Source organism: Sabethes cyaneus, chromosome 3 (genome assembly GCF_943734655.1).
Source record: "Sabethes cyaneus chromosome 3, idSabCyanKW18_F2, whole genome shotgun sequence".
In the NCBI taxonomy this organism is placed as follows: domain Eukaryota; kingdom Metazoa; phylum Arthropoda; class Insecta; order Diptera; family Culicidae; genus Sabethes; species Sabethes cyaneus.
Genome location: NC_071355.1, coordinates 72,160,636 through 72,180,736, shown reverse-complemented (window position 1 = coordinate 72,180,736; position 20,101 = coordinate 72,160,636). Strand labels below are relative to the sequence as shown.

Below are 20,101 nucleotides of genomic sequence, written 5' to 3'. Positions count from 1 at the left end.
TGGTGCAGCTTCGTCCGATACTGCTGCTTTGGTAGCTGCTCCGGTTGCTTTTTCTGCTCCGCCTTGCACCTGCGATATGTGCATACCGGTGGGCAGAAATCGTCAACGCACACGTCCTACACGGCAGCGAAATCGTAGTAACAGACCACGAGACCGTCAAAGAGATCGAGTTCGCGGCCAAAGACGAACCACCGCTTCCTCTGGCAATTTCGAAGAAGAACTTCGCAAATATTTAGAACAGAATGAAGCCAAGGTAGGAGCGGCAGCCCCGGCAGAAGTCGTGGCTGCGCCTAGCGATCCTCCTCCTCCCCCAACATTTCGTGACACCTTTCGAGCGTTCATCGATGGGCGTGTTCCACAGGCTTCCGAGATAGTTAAGAGCATCAATACAGCGCAAGGCACTGCGTGGCAAAACACCGCTAAAGGATTGCTTCGGGGTTTAGAAGAACTATTCACCGTTAATAGTCCGATGCAAAACGTTTTGCCTGTCCAGCCAGATTCAGCTGTTGGAGCCGCCCAGCCAGACCCGGTTGTCGGAGCCGGTCAACCAGATCCAGTTGTCGGAGCCACTCAACCAGATCCAATTGTTGGAGCCTGCGGTCCAGATTCAATGGTGGGTGCCGCCCAAATAAGTGACCTTGAGATTGTTAAAGTAATGCGTCGCATGTTGGACACCTATCATAGTGAACTGATGAAAATCGTTAGCGAAACGACCACCACCGGGTCAGAAATTATCACTTCTCCGGTCTGATTGGCATTAACCATATTTTTAAAAAGCGTTCTTATTATTACTAATTATACCTACATTGAATAACCTATTGATAACAATACCAGTAAGCTAAAACTGTGATTTTTTCTATATCCAATTTCATGTTATGTCTACCGGGTCTAGGTTTTTGTCTACTGTTGTGATGTCCATTAAAACATCGAATGCAGGATAAACAGTGAATAAAATACAAGGATGCGATTATTTGCAAAAATATACACAGATTAACCAGTGGTGGGTTATCTCTTTCTTCAAAGAAAAGGTTCGACTTGTTTCATCTTGCAAGCTAGTCGTTGAATATCTTAGTACTAACACCGCAATACTCCCATAATTTACCGGCTGGCTACACAGACCAACGAATAAAAATGAGAACATCAGCCTTCGTAGGCGGAATGTGCAGCACTGCGCCTTTTTATTGATTTCTCCGTATTTTTTATCTATTAAGTAGGTGTGCCATCTGGCATAATTTTATTTTTATAGATGTAATAAATGTCAAATGTTAAATCGAGTTTACTATCAGACATTGCAAGGCGCCAGGATATTTCCCCGCTGTACTTACTTACTAACTTACTTACTTTACCAGCCGAAAACCTGGGTGGCTCTTGCCGTATCAAGAATTCCTCTCCATTAATACTCGGACCTGGACTACTCGTCACTAATTCTCGACCCGCGCAAGTCTACTTCAACCTAGTCGAGCCATCTAGCACGTAGAGCCCCTCTATTTCTGGTGCCGGTGGGGTGCTTGAAGACAACGGATTTCACTGCACAGTCGTTCGGCTCCCAACTTTCTCCAGGTGTACAATGGGTATCTCTCCAAGCAGTGCCTGTAGCTCGTGCTTCAACGCCTCCGCCACTCTCCGCTTTCCGTTTGTACTCCGCCAAAAATAGCCTGCAGTACCTTTCGTTCAAATACAGCTAGAGATGTCTTTCTTCAGCAAAGTTACTGTCTCAAGTCCGTAGATGACTACCGGTCTGAATAATGTCTTGTACATCGTCAGCGTTGTGTGGTGGCGTATGCTCCTTGATCTAAGCGTCTTGCGGAAAGAAAAGTAGGCTCGATTTCTAGCGTCAGTTGGCTGAAGATCGTTCTTCTCGTTTCGATGCCCGCTCGCCGGATCACACCTTCAATAGCGATATTGAAAAACATACAGGACAGTTCATACCTTTGCCGCAACCCTCAGCGCGATTCGAAAGCACTCGAGAGTGTCCCCGAAACGCGCACGTAGCACATCACTCGCTCCAGGGTAGCTTTGATCAGCCGTGTCATTTTGTCCGGAAAACCGTAATCATGCATTATTTGCCATAGCTGTCCGCGTTTAACTGTATCGTATGCTGCTCTGAAATCCACGAAAATATGATGCGCGGGCACGTTGTACTCTCGACATTTCTGGAGGATTTGTCGGAGAGGAAAAATTTGATTCTCCGCTGTACCCTCATTTAAATCGTTTCTTCACCATAAGCTACTTCCTCGCGGTTTCACATTCCAACAATAATGCATGGTAATTCGATATAAGCTAGCCAGCGAAGTTCTACCAACACTTACCGCAAGGAATACCATCATGACCATCATCGATGTCATCTTCTGAAGCACTGGCGTGGTAGGGATTAGGAACTCCGTAGGCAACGATATGCGGATAGAACCACAAGGGAGGCAAATAAACGAGCGGAAGCGGGAAACTGCGAACTTTAAAAAAGGTTGGAGCGCATCTCCTCAAACTAAAGTACGGAAGGATTGACCGCTGTATCAACATGAGCATGCGATTCGACTATGCCTAGGATAAGGAAACGGTCGCCGCCCAGTCTACAGGTGGAACACGGCGATTGCCGTACTATGGGCAAGTTTGCCAGTTTACCGGGTGCCAGAACAAGGAGTCAGCGGGCTCGTAACGACGTTGAAAGATAAGAAAGAAAGATGAAAAGAAAAGAAAGAAAGAGCGCACAGCGCGGCAAGAACTGCGCTCAACAAGGTAATTAAGGTCACTTGAGGAACTTTGCCACAGAGCCAACGCGACTCCTTGGAGAGATCGTTACAGAGTTGTCATGTCAAATAGAAAAGGTCCTTCCGTATCACCCGAAAGGTGTCCTGAGAAGATGAAAGCAATCATGGACGGGCTATTCCCGCAGCATGAACCAACGACCTGACCAATCGCCCCGTACGATGAAGAGGAGAACCACGAAGAAGAAATTTGAGTCACAAACGAGGAGCTGATTCAAGAGGCATACCCAAGTAACCAAGAGTTAGGATAATGATGTCTAACGAGGGTTAAAAAGCTTTATGTATATTAATCTATAACTTGCCAAGCAGCTTCACTTTTAAGTAATTAACCGAACTTTCAAGCTGTCTTGAGTTCGCTGCATAGAACGCTAAGCAGCTTTGAAATAAACTGTCAAAAACTAAGAAAAAACTAATATTTAGCAGCACTTTAATGTTCTGTTTTTATACTTCTACGTTGTACTACCTAACTTCTATATTCGTTGCATTTGCCTGCTGTTGGTTTTGAACCCGGATGTTCCTCGTTGTAAACCTATCCCGATCCATTGCGTCATCTTTGTCGTATGCACGTAACATGAATTTTGCCAATGAGTTATTCTTAAGCATAAGTTCGTTTTAGAACTAGTTTGGATAAAGTTTGGAGCCAGCAATCAACTAGTAGCGAGATACTGACAGCATATGCTACACAACACAATAAAAAAGAGCATTGCATTCTATTTTATATGTATTTGTAATTAGAAATGTGCAATGATTAAATTTATTCGAGTGAAATAAAAATAATTAATCTCAAATAGTTTTAGGCTCTGCTGGTTTGATCACCAGAAATTTAAACAAAAAAATAATAAAGCATACACGCAGAACTTGTTAGCAACTAAAGTTACTTCAGAACTTCATGCAGCATCCTAATAGCTTTAAAGTATCTATGAAGTACTCACAGCACTGGGGTCAGTCCCGGCGTAGTGGTTGGCGTTCACGCCTCTCATGCCGAGGACCCGGGTTCAAATCCCAACCCCGCAGAAGTCACGAATGACCCAAAACTAGTTAAAGTGACTATACTCTAAAACAAAACAAAAAGAAAAAAAAACTCACAGCACTTCTTAAAGCATTTAGTTCCACGTATACTTGATATACACTATTAATCAGCAAGAAAGTTGCACCGAACTGAATTTGAACTAATTGTGCGAATTCGCGAGTCAAGTAATATTCGAACTTCTGGTTGCTTGGGTAGACCATAAAGGTCAGGCCTAGAAGGAACTCCGAACCTGACCCTAAAAGTAGCAATCCAGGAGAATATGGATATGTTCAGAACAACGTTGCAGAAAACATAGATGAAGGTAACTTCCCCGATATCTAGAAGAGACAAAAGTTGGTGCTGCTGCCAAAACCGGGAAACCCCCCTTCAGCGTATAGGGCTATATACCTGTTGGAGACGGTTGTTCTGGCACAAAGGTTAAGGCTGTTGCATTCTGTGCGATGTGTCGTGAGTTCAATCTCGGTCGAGGCCGGAGCGATTTTTGAAAATGTATGAAAGTTTCTTTCTGTGCTATTTGTGAATGTTCCTGATAAATAGTTGTACTATTTTTGGCAATTTAGCCGAAATAAAATGTCGATATAGCAGATAAAGGCAAAGAAGTTTTTGATACATTTTAACAAAATTATAACAAAACCTGGTACAAATATCATAACAAATTTTGATATAATTTTGTTCAAAACAACAAATTTTGTTACATTTTTGCTACTCCTGCTAAGAAGTTCTGATAGAATTTTTGATATTTTAACTACTTACGAGACCAAAATTATAGCAAATCATGTTAGAACTACCGTCATAACATAATATCATGATTTGTTATAATTTTGTTATGTTTATCTGATCGGGTTGGCAAACTGCTAGAGAAAGTAGTCCAGAATAGGTTTACCAAATAGCTACCCAAGTAACAACTTCAGGTTGATCAAATGCTTTAATAGCTGATTTAATTCAACCTATGACTGAACTATAATTTAGGTTTAGAAGTAAAAACCTTTTTTCAACTCTTAAATATCTAAATCTGGTGATTTTATCATGCTTCGAGCTTGTTAATAGCTGATTTTAAGGCTGCAATGAAGCATAATAGAGGATTTTGCGCATTTTTAAACACCCAGTTTGCACAACGCTGTCAATTCTATTTTTAAAACGAGAAATAGTTTTGCAACATGCTCTTCCAGTCGCTCAATCAGCGTCTCATCAACCTTTATGCAGCCAAAAAAATCTATTTTTAAATTTAAAAAAATGGAATGCGTCATTTTTATTTTGCCGTGAACATTGGTCGAACGCGATATTTCTAATTTCGGATAACTTTAATTCGTATAAGTAAGCTAATTAAAAATGCATGTGTTTTTACAGGAATTGGACCCACCACCTTCTGGTCCATAAGCACTTACCGTATGATCAGCCCCATCTGCATCTGCAGAATAGACAGTGAGAATATCTTTACATCCTAAAGCAGTCGATAATATCGATAACTGAAAAACTTGCTGTCAGCCGAATTGCGAAATTCTAAGATCTGACAGTATGTGTGCTGTGAGCCGAATAAAAACTTGATAGTAGTTTATAAAACCACTTTTAGCAGCTTTAAAGTAGTTTGAAAGCTGTGAGCCTAGTGAAAGCCTCTACTCTACACTTTAACACCTTTCAGTAGCAGTAAAACGGCTTGATGTTCATAGCTGCTTAGTAGCAGAAAATCCACGATTAAGCCTGTTTATCAGCCTTTGAGAGAGAGGGCTAATTTGAAGAACTTAAAGTAGTTTAAACATCGCTTTTTTAACCACCATTTATATGCATACTTTATGCAGCTTTAATCGCCTTAAAGCAGCCAGTAAACAGCAATTGCTCTTGCAATTCAGCTACCGTTGTTACTTGGGAAGTAGCGACCTAGCAACGGCGACTCGGCGAGTTGGACATAGTACAAGCAAGGAAGAGGCCGGTTCAAATGTTGGTGGCGAGAGATATTCCATCGCCAGAGAACTCTCGACTGGAGTAGAATAAATGCTCATTTCCACTAGCAACTACTAAGGATCTTTAAACGTCTAGATTGGGTTTGGTGCGTCTGGAAAGTACACAAACCTTTGCAGATAAAATCAGATAGGGTAAAAGCACCAGTTTTGGCCATAGTTTGTCAAACATTCAACGTTATCGATCCCGTTCCATCAAAACCGACTAAACTAAATAAGTTTAATATCATCAATAGGTAATTTTCGCTGTAATCTTCATACTGTATTAGTTGATGTGAGGAAAATATACTTTTTTGTTTTAATTTTTATCGAATGAAAAATCTGTGGTTGGTTCCTATTTTGACCACTCTGCTGAAAAAGTGTCGCAAAACATGAAAAATGTACCGGGTAATCTATTTTACTGAATTAGTCATCTTTTTAATACAGAATTGCATCGTACCAGTATTGCAACCGGATATTTAACCCTTTCTTTAACGCCCTCATTACTTTCGCAAGACTTACAAATTGGTTTTCTAGAAAAAAGATCAAAACAACAGCTGATATCACAGCTTCAGGAGTATGACGGGTAGGGTTGCCAAGTCCAAAAATTTCAAAAACCGGCCGGTCGGTGCTGCCTTCTAAAAACCTGCTTGGTGGGGGGAGGAGGGTTGTGGCAGCATGTTACTAGAGGATTTGCCTGGAATGTGTAATGTGCGTTAATTATCATTTAGGTAGTCGTCGGAATCGAAACCACAACGAACATTGCAAGGATCATTGAAGATACTAGAAGACAACTAGTTGCTTCTGGTGCTGGTGGACAATTTAACCCTCTAACGGGTAAGACCGTCTGTAGACGGCCTTCGCTTTTGGAGCTCCAGAGCCGCATACGAAATTTTGTTTTGAATTGACAATATGCAAAATATATTCAAAACAGATTTCTTGACATTTTGATATTAATATCACAACATTCTGACTATGCATTCAAGAGATATCATTTTTCAAATACAAAAATTCCGAAAAATTTTGAAAATAATTAATGCGCGAATATTTCCTTTTTTACTTTTGATGAAAAAGCACATCTAGAACAAAATGATTGACCTTAAAAATTTTCTATGAGTAAATTTCATGCTTTATATCAATTTTGTAATGTATTTGAATTGAAAAAATATCTGGGCAGAGCGTTAGACATGAAAAACGAAAAAGAGAAATTGGACTTTTTCTAACCTGGCGCTTCTCCAGATAATTATTTTTGCATGAAAATCAAAACTTAAGGTTCTTTTGAGTGTACTTTCATGATAAAACAGTCATTAGCTTGATCGCATCGTTTTTACGATGTTGCCCGTTAGAGGGTTAATGTATATTACCGCCAGAAGCAAAGTATTGTCACTGCAAAACTGGCTATCTTCAATGATCCACTGCTCAGGATTGCTAATAAATTTATCAGAAAATTTTACAAATCAGAAAAAAAGTACCAATCCGGCTTCCTATGTCGGTAAACCGGCCTTTTTGCAGGATTGACCGGCCACCGGTTTTGCAGGTGAAAAACCGGTCGGGCCAGCCAAAAACCGGCCACTTGGCAATCCTAATGACGGGTCATGAAACACGAGAACCATTTCCTGCATAACGTATACGAATGTTAACAAAAATGTGAATATTTTATACAATGTGGAATTTACTAGGACAAGTGTTTTTTGATGGAGTATCACGGGGATTTTCATTTAGAAAACCCTTCACTTTGTGTAACAAAGTACGGCGCTGTACTGGAAAACCGCGTCGTTGCATTTCAATGAGCCAGGCAACAGTTTTTTCCTCTTACGCTTGGGAAAGTACCATTCCGGGACCCCGTGTTATGCTTTTCTGCCACTTTCCACTCATGCGGTATCGAATTGTAGACCTCGGAATACCGCATTTTTTGCAGGCCGCGTATACCGAAGCTGTTGATGCATCCTGAATACAGGACTGAAGATTACTTTCATTATATGCCTGACTGGCAATGTTTTTGGATGACGCCATCGAATCGTATGCAATCTTCAACAAAAATATCAAATGATTAGTCACCTTATTCATAAATTAATCAATATAGTACTTACTGCCTTCCAGTGGTAAAAACGGAATAATTGTTGATGAACTACAATCAAGATTTCAGAACTAAATAACGTATGGCGAAAACGAGCACGTGAAACTTGAAATCGGTTTGACAGATGGCCAAAAGCGGAACAGTGAATACTTTTGGCCTCCTATGATTAAACGTCTTTTTTTAAAGAAAAAAGACTATTTTACGTTTATTAAAAGATCGTTATGATTTGCGAAATAACCCATTATACCAGATATAATTTTGGATAAAAGGTATTATGCCAGATAACGCTACTAGTATTCACAATAGATCTGCTCTAAAATCCTGGTCCGACATCCGGACAATTGAACGGACCCGCAGTCCGGATCGAAATGCAGTGGAGAAAATCTGTGGAATCATCGTGTGACGGAACAATTATATATGCTAACTTGTACCAATATAATCAGACTGATGAAACAAAAGTGGCAATTTTGGAAGCGTGGGAAGGTTTTAGCAGGAGTTCGGTTGTATGTCTATCCAAAGGGGTTTTCCAGGTAATTGAACGTACTCGGAACAACTGTTTACTAAAATGCTGAAAATATTTAAAAAAAACTAAAGCTTAAGTGTGGCTATAAATAAAAAAAACTTCTGAAGTTCTTAAAATGCCCGAATTATTGATTTATTCTATACTATTGTAATTTATTTTAAAGTTTTCATTGAAAATCTATTGTATTTACAAATAAATTGTGCCACAACCATTTTGCAATCTCATACTTGGTTCACGAGTTAAGACTGAAGGGTAGATGTGACCACGAATATAAAGCAGAATTTAATTGGATAAGTTTCTTTTTTATTTGATTTCAGACAAATATTTGACTAAAAACAATGAGATCATAAAAATTTGCTTTCATACCTGTGTAAATTTGGATTTGGATGCCGAATTGTATAAAGTAAAAAATACTTCCATTCAATGTTGCATACAAAAAGAAAAAGACAGCGCCCACTGGCGCCTCTACATTTCAGTGCAGCAATCAGTACTTTATTCAAACAAACTCAAACGGCTCAAAAGCTTGCCAATTTCTACAGTACTTTAGTAATCGTCTCAACTTGAGCGGAAGAAACCGTCTCCTGCCGGCAAATTTTTCCTCCCGTCCGATCGGAAACAGCGCCAGGAACTCGCACAGTCGCGCCCTACCTTCCTCGGTGTCATCGATAGTATCGAGCGCTAGCTGCTTGGACCACTCGCGAAAGCTTTTCGGTGCCGGATTTCGCTGATGGAGTTGAAGCGTTTCCGGCGATGGCGGCGTCTCGTAAATGTCGTGGAATGGAAACTTAGAAAACGAGCCCATCAGCGGTTCGAAGTAGTTGGTTGATTTTATTTCCAGTGCTGGCCACGAAACCCTAGCAGTTCCGACGGTCGTTACCGCCAGGCTGCCAACGAGAACGGTTAGTAGTAGCTGCTGGAAAAGAAATCAGTGGAAAGCTCGTTACGACAGTATACACTGTTGTCTATCCGACCTCCAAGAAAGCTCAATACAAACCATTATTGATGTAAACTGGCGAGCCAACGAGGTCAGCGTCCAGTCAAAGCCTCGTTCCCAGGAACAACGGTCCTGTCTGACGGCATCTCGTGTCCGTACTGGTTGGTGTCGATTACGATTGAATTGCTCACGGCAGCGCGCGTGCGTTAATGGAAAACACAGGCGTCTGGCGTCTGATTAGTTGCAAACATTCGACGGTTGTGGCGTTCGGGCGCCGTCAAAGCGCAGGGTTTGAATGGATTTACTCTTCCGGCACGAAATGCATCGTAACAATTGGGATTGGGTAGTTCAGGTTTCCCAAATAGTGTGACGAAATAGTGTTGTCATCATTTGGGGTGGCGATATAAAAGGCTAATGAAAGTGCAACTTTGCACTTTGCGGTTTGTCGATATGAATCATTAATCAACAAGTGGAGGTTTTCGATGAGAACGTTGATAAAAAAAATTTGAGTGCAAAACAATCTATTTTTGGATTGTCGTTCCAAAAGTAACTTCACTGTATTTTTTAAAAACTTTTAACCAATGTGCCATTATTCGACCTGCACACGTCTTACTTGTTAGACACTCGTTCACATTAATGAATGTTCTGCTTGCTCGCGCTTTGTAGGTCGTCTTGGGTCGACAAAGAGGGCATGCAATATAGAGTGCAGTATGGGTCAACTTACCCTACTTCTACACATATGGTGTAATATGTTATTATGTAACACGGAAGTGACGGAGAACTAAACTGAATTTGGTGCAATATTAAAAAAAAATTCAAAATAATAAATTAATTAATGCTTCCTTATACACTTTTCTCATACAACCAAACTGTATTTCATGTAAACAAACTAACAAACTCTCTGTTAACCTTACGCACTGTATCGACGGTGTCACCAACAACTTCGCTGGCTGCAACGGGAGCTCCTCCGGCTACCGATGTGATAAATTCGGCAATTACCTGCATCATATTCTGGAAATTTTGACCTGGTTTCCAATTAGTTGCCTGCAATTAGTAAACAAAACTATTTTACGATCCGACTCAATCAAATTCGATCAAAATCATACCACCGTATCGATAGCATCGTTCAGGTTGAAAACCACAGTCGGTCGGTTGCCCGTGCCTCCTCCTACTCCCGTGTCACTTTGGACTGCATCAGACGAGGTCGTCCAATCGAAAAGTCCTCCTTGTCCGAAGAACCCGAGTGGACCACCATGCGGTTTGTGTGGTTTATTGCCAAAGCTTGACCCGCTGCACGGGTAACCTCCAACAGCATCGTAGAAGTTGTTATTGAAAATTGTTCCCTGGCTACCACTAGGTGTATCGGATATTCCTCCAGCACCGTGACCACTGTTGTAATTGTTCGATGGTGAGTAGTAGTTTACGTCCGCCAGAACCAAATTCAGAGGAGGATAAAATGTTTTCGGCTCGATTCGATTGCCGTAGGCATCGCGGCCAGTAGTTCTGAACTTATTAAAGAAATCATACGGAATACAGGGCTGACCCGGTTTCCGTCGCTTAAATTTAAACTTATGTTTGCGACGATTTTCTCCGAAAATGTTTCCTACCCCGAAGAACTTATCGTTCAAATCGAAGAAATTGTTACTGAAAATCGTTGGTTTATTACCATAGGCGCTACTGCTATAATCCGCGGCGGTAGCCGGTTTCGATGTTACCGGATCGGGAGCATCGATGACGTTCTCGTCACTGTAGTCATCTTCCGGTTCCGCGTCGATCGGCTCGTCATTTTTCGGTGGTGGCAACCGGTTGAAATAAGCGTTCGGTTGTCGGTTGTGGTAGGATTGCGCACGGGGAGTCGTTCTTGCTGTTGTCGTGAGATACGGTCGGACAGTGGTGGTGGATCTGCGGAGATCTTCGTACTCATGCTCATAAACGTTGTATCGGCTGTAGTTGGGCCGTCCATCTTGGCTGTATCCTCCACGCAAACTACGGCCTTCGAATTCCGCCTGTCGGGAAGATATTTGCTCGGTACGGTTTTGCTTGGTGCTGCCGTCCGGGAATGTAAAAGGTGCCGCTAGGAGAGTTCTGATCAGCAAACAAAGCTGAATTAGATTAATCTGAAAGAGTAAAGGTATAAAGTATTGCAAAATTATATATCTCCCAAATTACTGTAAATAACATTCGAGTCTAACTGACTTATTACATAAAGAAAGCAATTCGTTTGGTGTTCAAAGCGGTAGGGATGGGAACTATCATTAAAAATCGTTACTGATAACTATCAGTAATTTCAGTACGTTACTGATAACTATCAGTAAATATCAGTAATTTTACCCATCATGGCATTGTAGCAAAAAACTAGGAAATTGTAATACGGGCATTATTTTTTGTAACTTTACATTGTAATTTATCAGCTGGACTTCCTGGGGTCTCGCGCAACTACCGTCCAGATTTTTACCATCCGACAGATCTTGCAGAAATGTTGAGGGTACATCGTGTCCTTGCATCACATCTTTATTGATTTCAAAGCAACATACGATACAGCCCATCGAGACCAGCTATGGCACATAATGCACGAAACCGGTGTTCCGGATAAACTGTTGCGACTAATCAGAGCTACATTAGAACGAGTAATGTGTTTCGCACGTCTCGGGGACACACTCGAGTCCCTTCGAGACGCGGCGAGGGTTGGGACAAGGTGACAGCTTATCCAGTATACTGTTCAACATCACTCTTGAGGCGGTGTTCCGACCAGCGGGTATCGAAACGAGAGGCATGATTTGCATCAAGGGTAGAAGTATATGAATCACGACATACTTTTACTGCTTGAGAATCCCAGAGACTCTCATCTACATCTGACGAAAGTCGGTAGGCTACCGTGGGCCGGGCACGTCGTAAGGATGCCGGACGGCAGAACAACGACAACAGTTCTTTTCAGCAACCTCACCGGCACCGGAAACACGAAGACTCAACATGCAAGATGGCTTGTCCAAGTCGAAAGTGATTTATGACTTTTGAGACGACTGTTAAATTTGTGACGAATGACCCTAGATCGAGTTGAATAGAGACGACTGCTTGAAACAGTACAAGCCACCCCGGCTCGAAGCTGCTGACTACAACGACAACATATTGTTTCACTCTCGTCTATCGTACGCAACTACCGACCATTAACTTTAATCCAAATGATTTTTCTGGACGACATAACTGTATCAGTAAGCATCAATAACTGCGAAACCTTACTGATACTTAGTGATATTATTGCTTACTGATAACTATCAGTAATTAATGATAGTTTTCCCATCCCTACAAAGCGCATTCGGAGGAATCGGATGGCGAAAATCTATCCTTCACTCGTGACGCTCGTGTTTTTAGATTTTTTGGGACGACACTCCACTTTGCTGTGAGACAACACTCAGCAACCAAAACTGACTTTCTCTGGTGAATGCGGAGATATCGATGCTACAGGAACCCCATGATGCATCGACGGGCCAAACTGGAATGAGTAGAAAGTCATACTAACAGTGTAGTGTTGATCGGGATCATTACGGTGAGCTAAATTGCTGTAGGCACGCCCAATTCTGCGCACCCCACACTTCAGTCAAAACTTCCCAATTGATGCAAATTTTTATCTTAATGTGTGTACTACATGTGTACTACATGTACACGCAATTAATTTGAGAATGTTACAATTTTCATTAGAAAAGTGAGAGAGTCTCTGGTGCGTAGGGCGATAAACTGGATGAACTGTAAAAAATACGATATGTAGGCTAAAAATCTATTGGATTGGCAGATAAGACTCCAACCCATACTCTTTTGTTTGGTACCTAAAGATTTTATGCAATTAAACTACTGCCGCACCCTTACATTAGATAGTCTCATATCCAATTTTGTTCCCTCAATTTTTTATCATTCCAGATCAGCTCTCCGACGATGATAATTAGAGAAGTGCTATCCGTATCTTAACGAACGTTTGAAGGAAGGGAGTATCATGGAGTATTGTTAGTAGGAGTAGGAGTATTAAAGGAAGTATGATGGAATGAAAACGCCAGTGGTTTCCTTTACACCTTTTCTCTACTGCTACTATTTACTATTATTTGATCTTAACGGTACAATGTTCAAAATTAAGGTATCATTCAATAATGACGTCCATTGCTTATGGGGGGAGGGGGTTGTCAATTTTGTGACAGGTTGTGACAAAGGGGGGGAGGGGGTCTAGGCAAATGTGACATCCGTCGAAAAAAATTGCATTGCAAAAATATGTTTCTCAGTCATTCATCACTCATCGATTTATTCCGATTTAGAACTTATTGTTACAGCTGACGGCGCTTGAATGTCACGCACAATTTATCAATGCTAACTAGATAGACCACGCGTTACATTGAATGATTTATGTAAATCAATTTCAGTTCATTTGCAATCAAAGTTTCTAGCTTTTTACTAAATATTGGATAGAAAAGTACAATGAATTCTAAAAGCTATCGTCACGATGTAGTGAAACCTGCTTCGCCGATGCAGGTTGAAGCTTGTTTTGAAGCGGAGCCGTGCTACTTCAATTGAAACCAAAGCTTCATTTCTTCATTGATTTGTAACAATTTGCAATTGAATGTTGTTAGAGACCTTGTTCGCAGTTAGGCGCATCTTCAACCTCTCCACGACCTGTTAATATTCTCAATAATCGTGCTATACTAGCAGAATAAACGATTTGTCATCTTAATGAAAAAGCCCTCCCAAGAAACATTTATGCGCTGATTAAACATTTTAGCAGCCATTATTATTCAGCCATAGCAGGATAGGCATCGAATAAAATTTATGTAAACAATTCTACAATACTTATTCAGACGAAAATGGAGAACTTGTACAACCTATTTCGTTTGAGGTAGAAAAAACAGTTATTAAGCAATTATATCGCCCTTTATATAACCTTTGAGCGCCTTATTTCCACCTTTTCGCAAATTGGTTGTTAAAATGCACAAAAGCCTCTATTAAGCTTCATTGCAGCTTCGAAGGCAGCTATTAGCAAACCCGAAGCTTGATAAAATCACCAAATTTACATGTTTAAGAGCTGAAAAAAGGTTTTTATTTCTAAAACTAAACCATGGCTCAGCCACAGGTTGAATAAATTCAGCTATAAAAGCGTTTGATCAACCTGAAATTGTTACTTTGGTAGCTACTTTCAAAGCTGCAAGGGAGCTTAATAGAGGTTTTTGCGCGTTTATAAATAACCAAATTGCGCAATGTTGTCAGTTCTACTTTTAGAACGAGAAATAGTTTTGCAATGCTTTTTCAGCCGCTTAATCAACGTCTCATCAGCCTCTATGCAGCCAAAAAATAATTTATTTGAGTAGTTCTCGCTGAAACGGGGCCACTACTAACACGAGGTCTTCAAATATTGGAACTTTTGCGCTTAATTGATTGAAAATGGGTAAAAAATAAGAATTATACTTTTGATACCTCGAAATAGTACACCCCTCGTTCGCCAAGGGGCCTAACAGTTTCAAAAAAAGTTGAATTTTGAGCTAACCTCCAGATCTATGCCATGTGATATTTCATAAATTTGCCATGAAACAACTAACAAATGGCCCGGTTCTGTAAAGACGAAAAACAGGGCTTTCAAAGGGAATAAATTTTTTTGGCGGCCATCTTGGATTTGGTCGCCATATTGGATTTTATCAAAAAATGACCGTTTTCACCATGAGCCCCCCAACCGACTTTCATTTTAAGACCACCATTGGAAAGCTATAAGAATGCTATAAGAAATGCCATAAGAAAAATTCATAAAATTAGGTGTGCAACAGCATTAACTGAATAAAACAATCAGTTATTTGTAGCAAGGTTCACAATTTTCATATAATTGTTGTGATATTTCCAAAATTTGCTAAAAACCAAACTTAAAGCGACACGGTTTTGTAAAGAGGAAAGATACGGCTCATAAACGAAGTGAAAAAAAAATTGGCGGACATCTTAGATTCGGCAGCCATGTTGGATTTTATCAAAAAATCGCCGTTTTCGCCATGATCCCCCAAACCGATTTTAATTTCAAGATTACCATCGGAAAGCTGAGAAAAAATCCTAACGGGTGGCAACTAACATTTTGTATTTTTTTGCGGCCATTATACTCAACAACAAACGATCTAAGAGAGAAATGAGAGTATGTATGTGTAAGCTCTCTCTCTCCTCTTTTTGTTAATATTTTTTATTTTGTTTATACTTACCCAGTTTTGCTAAAAATGGCGTCAAAACAAGAAGCATTTCGGGAGCGCGTTGTACACTTCTACGAACTGCAACAGAAATCTCGGCAAAAAGTGTACGGTACAACATTTAAAAAGCAAATATATTGCAGCTTCGACTGTTTACCATATCCTAAGATGCCCAACAACTATTCGTAAGCAAGGTAGTGGAAGACCAGCCAACATTATGGACGCAGAAGGACATCGTTCTCTTTCTTGTTTCTTCAACAACAAGCCTTCTGGTTTGACTATCAATTAAGATGCACCAGACATATGTTTGGAGAAAATTTTGATCCCGTTTCTACAAACATATCATGCAGATGGACAATACGTGTTTTGGTCGGATAAAGCATCATCGTATTACGCCGAAAAACACAATCGTTCCTGAATACCCATTCGATCCCATTTTTAACCAAAAACCGTGACCCGAAAAATCTGTCTCAGTGCGCCCAGTCGATGATTTCTGCGGGATTTTAAGTTCCTTGATGTACAAAAATAATTGGAGAGCCACGATTTGCAAATAGTTGATTGGTAGAATCAAGACATGCATTCGCAAAGTTGACATGATGGCAGTACAACGCTGTGGCTGGAAAACCGATTGATAATAACTTTCTTTTTGCATAACATTAAATCTTTTGCAAAAAAAAAAAATGAAAAATTGTACATCTAAATTTAAGAAATATTGTATGCTATGATTTTTAAGGGGTTTTTACGCCTGAGATGGGATCGTAAATGTTGCACAAAATACCTTTCCAACTTGGCTTTTCCCCTTTTATACATATATAAATAAAAAAAACACTTTACTTTGATGAATTTTTGTTTGCGTGCTAAAACAAAATACTAGAATATGGCAATATGGCTTCGCATAAAAAATGATTTTGGTGTTGAACTGCGGTATTCTTCAAAATAGTAGCAAAAAATCTGTTTGGTCAGGGTGCTACCGATTTAATGGCTCTATAAAACATTATTTAACAGATTTATTGCGGTTTGGCAAGCAACCGCAAGATGATCAATTTTGATTGGTGCGCCATTTTGTATTGCTACGCCACACTTATGGTAAGTTTATAAGAGACGTAGTGCAGCAAACGAGTTTTAACGTGGTAATATAAGCAACCATAATAAATTTGCTTTATTAACAGTTTTATTATGGTTCTCTAGCTAGCTATAAGTGTGTTTCGACTCGGATCCTTTCGGTATTGCGCAATACCATAATAAAACCAGAGGTAATGATTAATACCGCAATAAAATCTTTGTAAAATTCAAGTAAAACCAGGTAGCTTAAGAACTTTTACTTGGATTATCACCTTGTAGATCACTATTGAATTGTTTTGCGGTCCGACATTTTTTTTTTAAGTTATAAGCAAAAATATAAAAATTACGTGACATGATTTTCTCCGGAACCGCTCAACCGGTTGTAACAATGTTAGTATCAAATTAAAGCTCTTGCTTCCGCATATGTTTTCGGAGAGTTTTATTGAAAACAATCAAGCGGTTCAAAAGTTATGCTTAAAAATGTGCTTTTTCAAGGTGTCAATTAGTCGAACGTTTCACAGAGACGGCCAAACCGATTTATGCGCTATTAGTCTCAATTGTTAGGTAATATAGCCTCATAGATCACTATTGATTTGTTTTTTGATTGGATGTTCAATTTGAAAATTATGAGCAGTCGAGTACAGCATAATAAAATTTACAATTATTTATAACGATTTTAACCAGATAATTAATCAGATTTCAATTATTTTAGTATCAAACGAGAGGCCTTAACGCTGTGAACATATCTGCTAAATTTGATTAGAATTGGCCTTACCAGTCAAAAGTTACTTGATACAATATTGATGAAATTATCTAAGAAAACTTTACTGGTATGAACCAAATAGAAGAAAAACCTAGTGTGCCTAATTTTTCAGGTGGTGTAACTTTGGAAAACTTTATTAAAAAATATGGTGCAACTTTTTCCATTATTGGGGTGACCGTAAATCCACCTATTAGGGCGATACAAATCTTTGTTTTGTTTAAATGCATTCAGAAAAGTACAGTGTCTCAACAAAAGTTCTAGAACACAGTAAAATAAGCAACTTTTCTGCACATAATGGAAACGAAAAAACAGCTATTTTTACGCAAAACACTAAGGCGTAAATCTAAGTTTTCACTCTTTTTCAGCGCCTACTGATTCCCATCACGGAGTCTTACGGCTTAATGTTATACCTCCCCGGATAGAGGTCATCCTAATGAATACAATGGTGTATAATAAGCACATGATTTTGTCGTATTAGCAATGTCAATGTGCATTTCATGCTAAAGTGTCCGTTATAGTCGTATGAATTTTAAATCAGAACATGTTTCTGATAAGAATGCTTATGGTATTATGCTTCTGAAGTTCTTCGGCCCATACTGGTACGGTAATTTTGATGAATTCACTGTCCTGTAGGTCATAATTTAATAGAAACCTTAGAATTTCGTTTCGAATTTTTGACATTTTATATCGAAATAATATACTTATTTCACAATTCACATCTCAGGCAAGATTATTAGGATAACAAAAATGCACTAACCAGCATTATTTCAATCGATACACTTTGTCACTGGGCACTATCACTAAAACTTCATTTTAATTTCAACTACAAAAGTGTCGAACTTTTGAACTTATCGTACCTATCATGTCGAGTATCGCGTATAAACTGAGTTTGAATAGCAAACAAATCTGCACAAAAAAATATATTTCGGTAAACGATTCATACATTATTTTCCTACGCGAATAACTCGTTCCCTCTCCAAGAGGCCCAATCCACTGTGACGCCATATCGTTAAAAGTCGCAAAAAAAAACAAAAATTCATTCATCGTTCCAACGAACGTAGGCCTATCAACGGTAACACCCCACCGCCAAAACAAGACGACGCCTTTGAATTGCAAAAATTAAAGCATCGACTCTCACTGGACCACCGCACCGGTTGCAGTCATCACAATCTGCAGATCGTTCGTTGGCCAGAGTTGTCATCGGTCGCAATCGCAAAACAAGCCCGGTTCGTCGTTTACACATCGAAGCAAATCCCCCGGTCAGTCCAATGCAGTCCCAAGCACTATGAAGTAATTTCCATCGTTTTGTGAAATCAGCTGATGGTTGATCATCGAACAAAAACATCCAGATCTGAAACCTGAACTACGCCAAAATAAATGGTACCTACCAGATGACATACGTACGTTTTTCATTGCTGGCTGACCCTAAAATCGCTTTGTTCAGTTGCAAAGCCGTTTCAATTGTCATTATGGGTGATTTTGTGTGCCATTCCAAACCGTTGGTTGTTGGCATCCGATGAGGGTTCCCCCCGCTCGATGGATGGTGACGTAACATATTGACCTGGATTGGCATGGATTAAAATTTGCTTGATTCGAAAATGTTAATTGTCTTTAATTTTTCCATTAATTAATTTAGTCTCCAATCATATTAAATTTCTAGCATGCTAAAATACTATGAATTTTTAAATTTTGAACACACAGTAGTAATTTGTGTTCAATGGTTGGCAGTCGGACAACTTTACTGTTACGCTATTTGAGCATTCACCTAAGCGAAAAACAATGACGTTACACTTGTCCGATCTGATCCGACTGGTTTGGCTTTGGCGTCCCATTCGTCATTGAGTGGCTTCCCACGCATGTTTCGTGCACCTTTTTCGGACACAGTTGGTGTTAGTTGTGAGGCAATAGGTAGGTACCGGTTGGTTTTTGCAGACCGACGATTTTGCAATGCGAATGAGACCACAAGCTTTTAATGACTATAACCACTGGCCGTAGAGGTTTTTCAACTTTTACAAGTTTAAATTCTGCTTCGTAAAAATTACCAAATAAAGACACACATATTTGTAAAAGGGATTCTCAACGATATGACAAATGATCAGACTGTATATGAGCCAGACCGCAATTGAATAATTTTCCAGTAAATAAAATTTAAAGTAAATAAAATTGTTCAGTGGGATTTCAAGTTTGGCATGGTTCGATTTTAGCAACAAAAGTATCCGTTTTTGGCAACACAAAATAGTTCACTTCCAAAAATATGCTTAAATATCAGTCAGTTTCCGCATACATACTTTAACGGTAAATTAGCAGTCATTAACTGTTCGTCGGAGAGCTCAATTTCGGAAGCAGTTTTTGGGCCCAAAAGCGGGGTTCTGTTTATACAAATGTAAATACTGTATTCTTCTTGCCAATCTGAACACAGCGAATATATTTTCATGAACAGAATTTTTGTTTCAAACAAAAAAAAAACTGCTTTTAAAACTGGCAGAATCGATGACTGCTAATTTCACCTTAATATAAAGTTGTTCTGTGTGGCTGACTAAAGTGTTACATCGAAGTTCTAACCTCAACAGTGAATCGTTGAACGTTGGACACTCTGCGTCACCACTGATTTTGGCTTAGCCTGGAGCAAAAGTGCAGGACGTCCTTTCGGATCCAACGATTCAGCCGGGGAGGGTAAATCATGAATGCGAGAATGTATTCCATCGCACAATGAAGGATCGTGTTAGTGGCTTGTTTAAATGAACTTGAAACTATTCCCAAGTAGCACACTTTAGGTCCATGATAGTTGAAGCAACCGGATTACGACTGAAATTAGTCATATT

The 20,101-nt window shown here is 39.7% G+C and overlaps 1 protein-coding gene across 1 annotated transcript; it reads right to left on the bottom strand.

The window, feature by feature from the left end:
• Nucleotides 1-10,136: 10,136 nt before the first annotated feature.
• LOC128739711 (uncharacterized) lies at nucleotides 10,137-11,441 on the bottom strand. Its single transcript, XM_053835209.1, has 3 exons — nucleotides 11,430-11,441; nucleotides 10,367-11,377; nucleotides 10,137-10,304 (listed from the first exon to the last, which is right to left on the bottom strand). The coding sequence occupies exons 1-3, from the start codon at nucleotides 11,439-11,441 to the stop codon at nucleotides 10,137-10,139; spliced, it is 1,191 nt and encodes a 396-aa protein (XP_053691184.1).
• Between the last annotated feature and the right edge of the window lie 8,660 nt (nucleotides 11,442-20,101).

Bases quoted from the DNA above. Each gene is read 5' to 3' on its own strand.
- LOC128739711 (XM_053835209.1), bottom strand. The intron at 10,305-10,366 runs GTATGATTTTGA...TACTAATTGCAG, and splicing joins ACGATGCTATCGATACGGTG to GCAACTAATTGGAAACCAGG.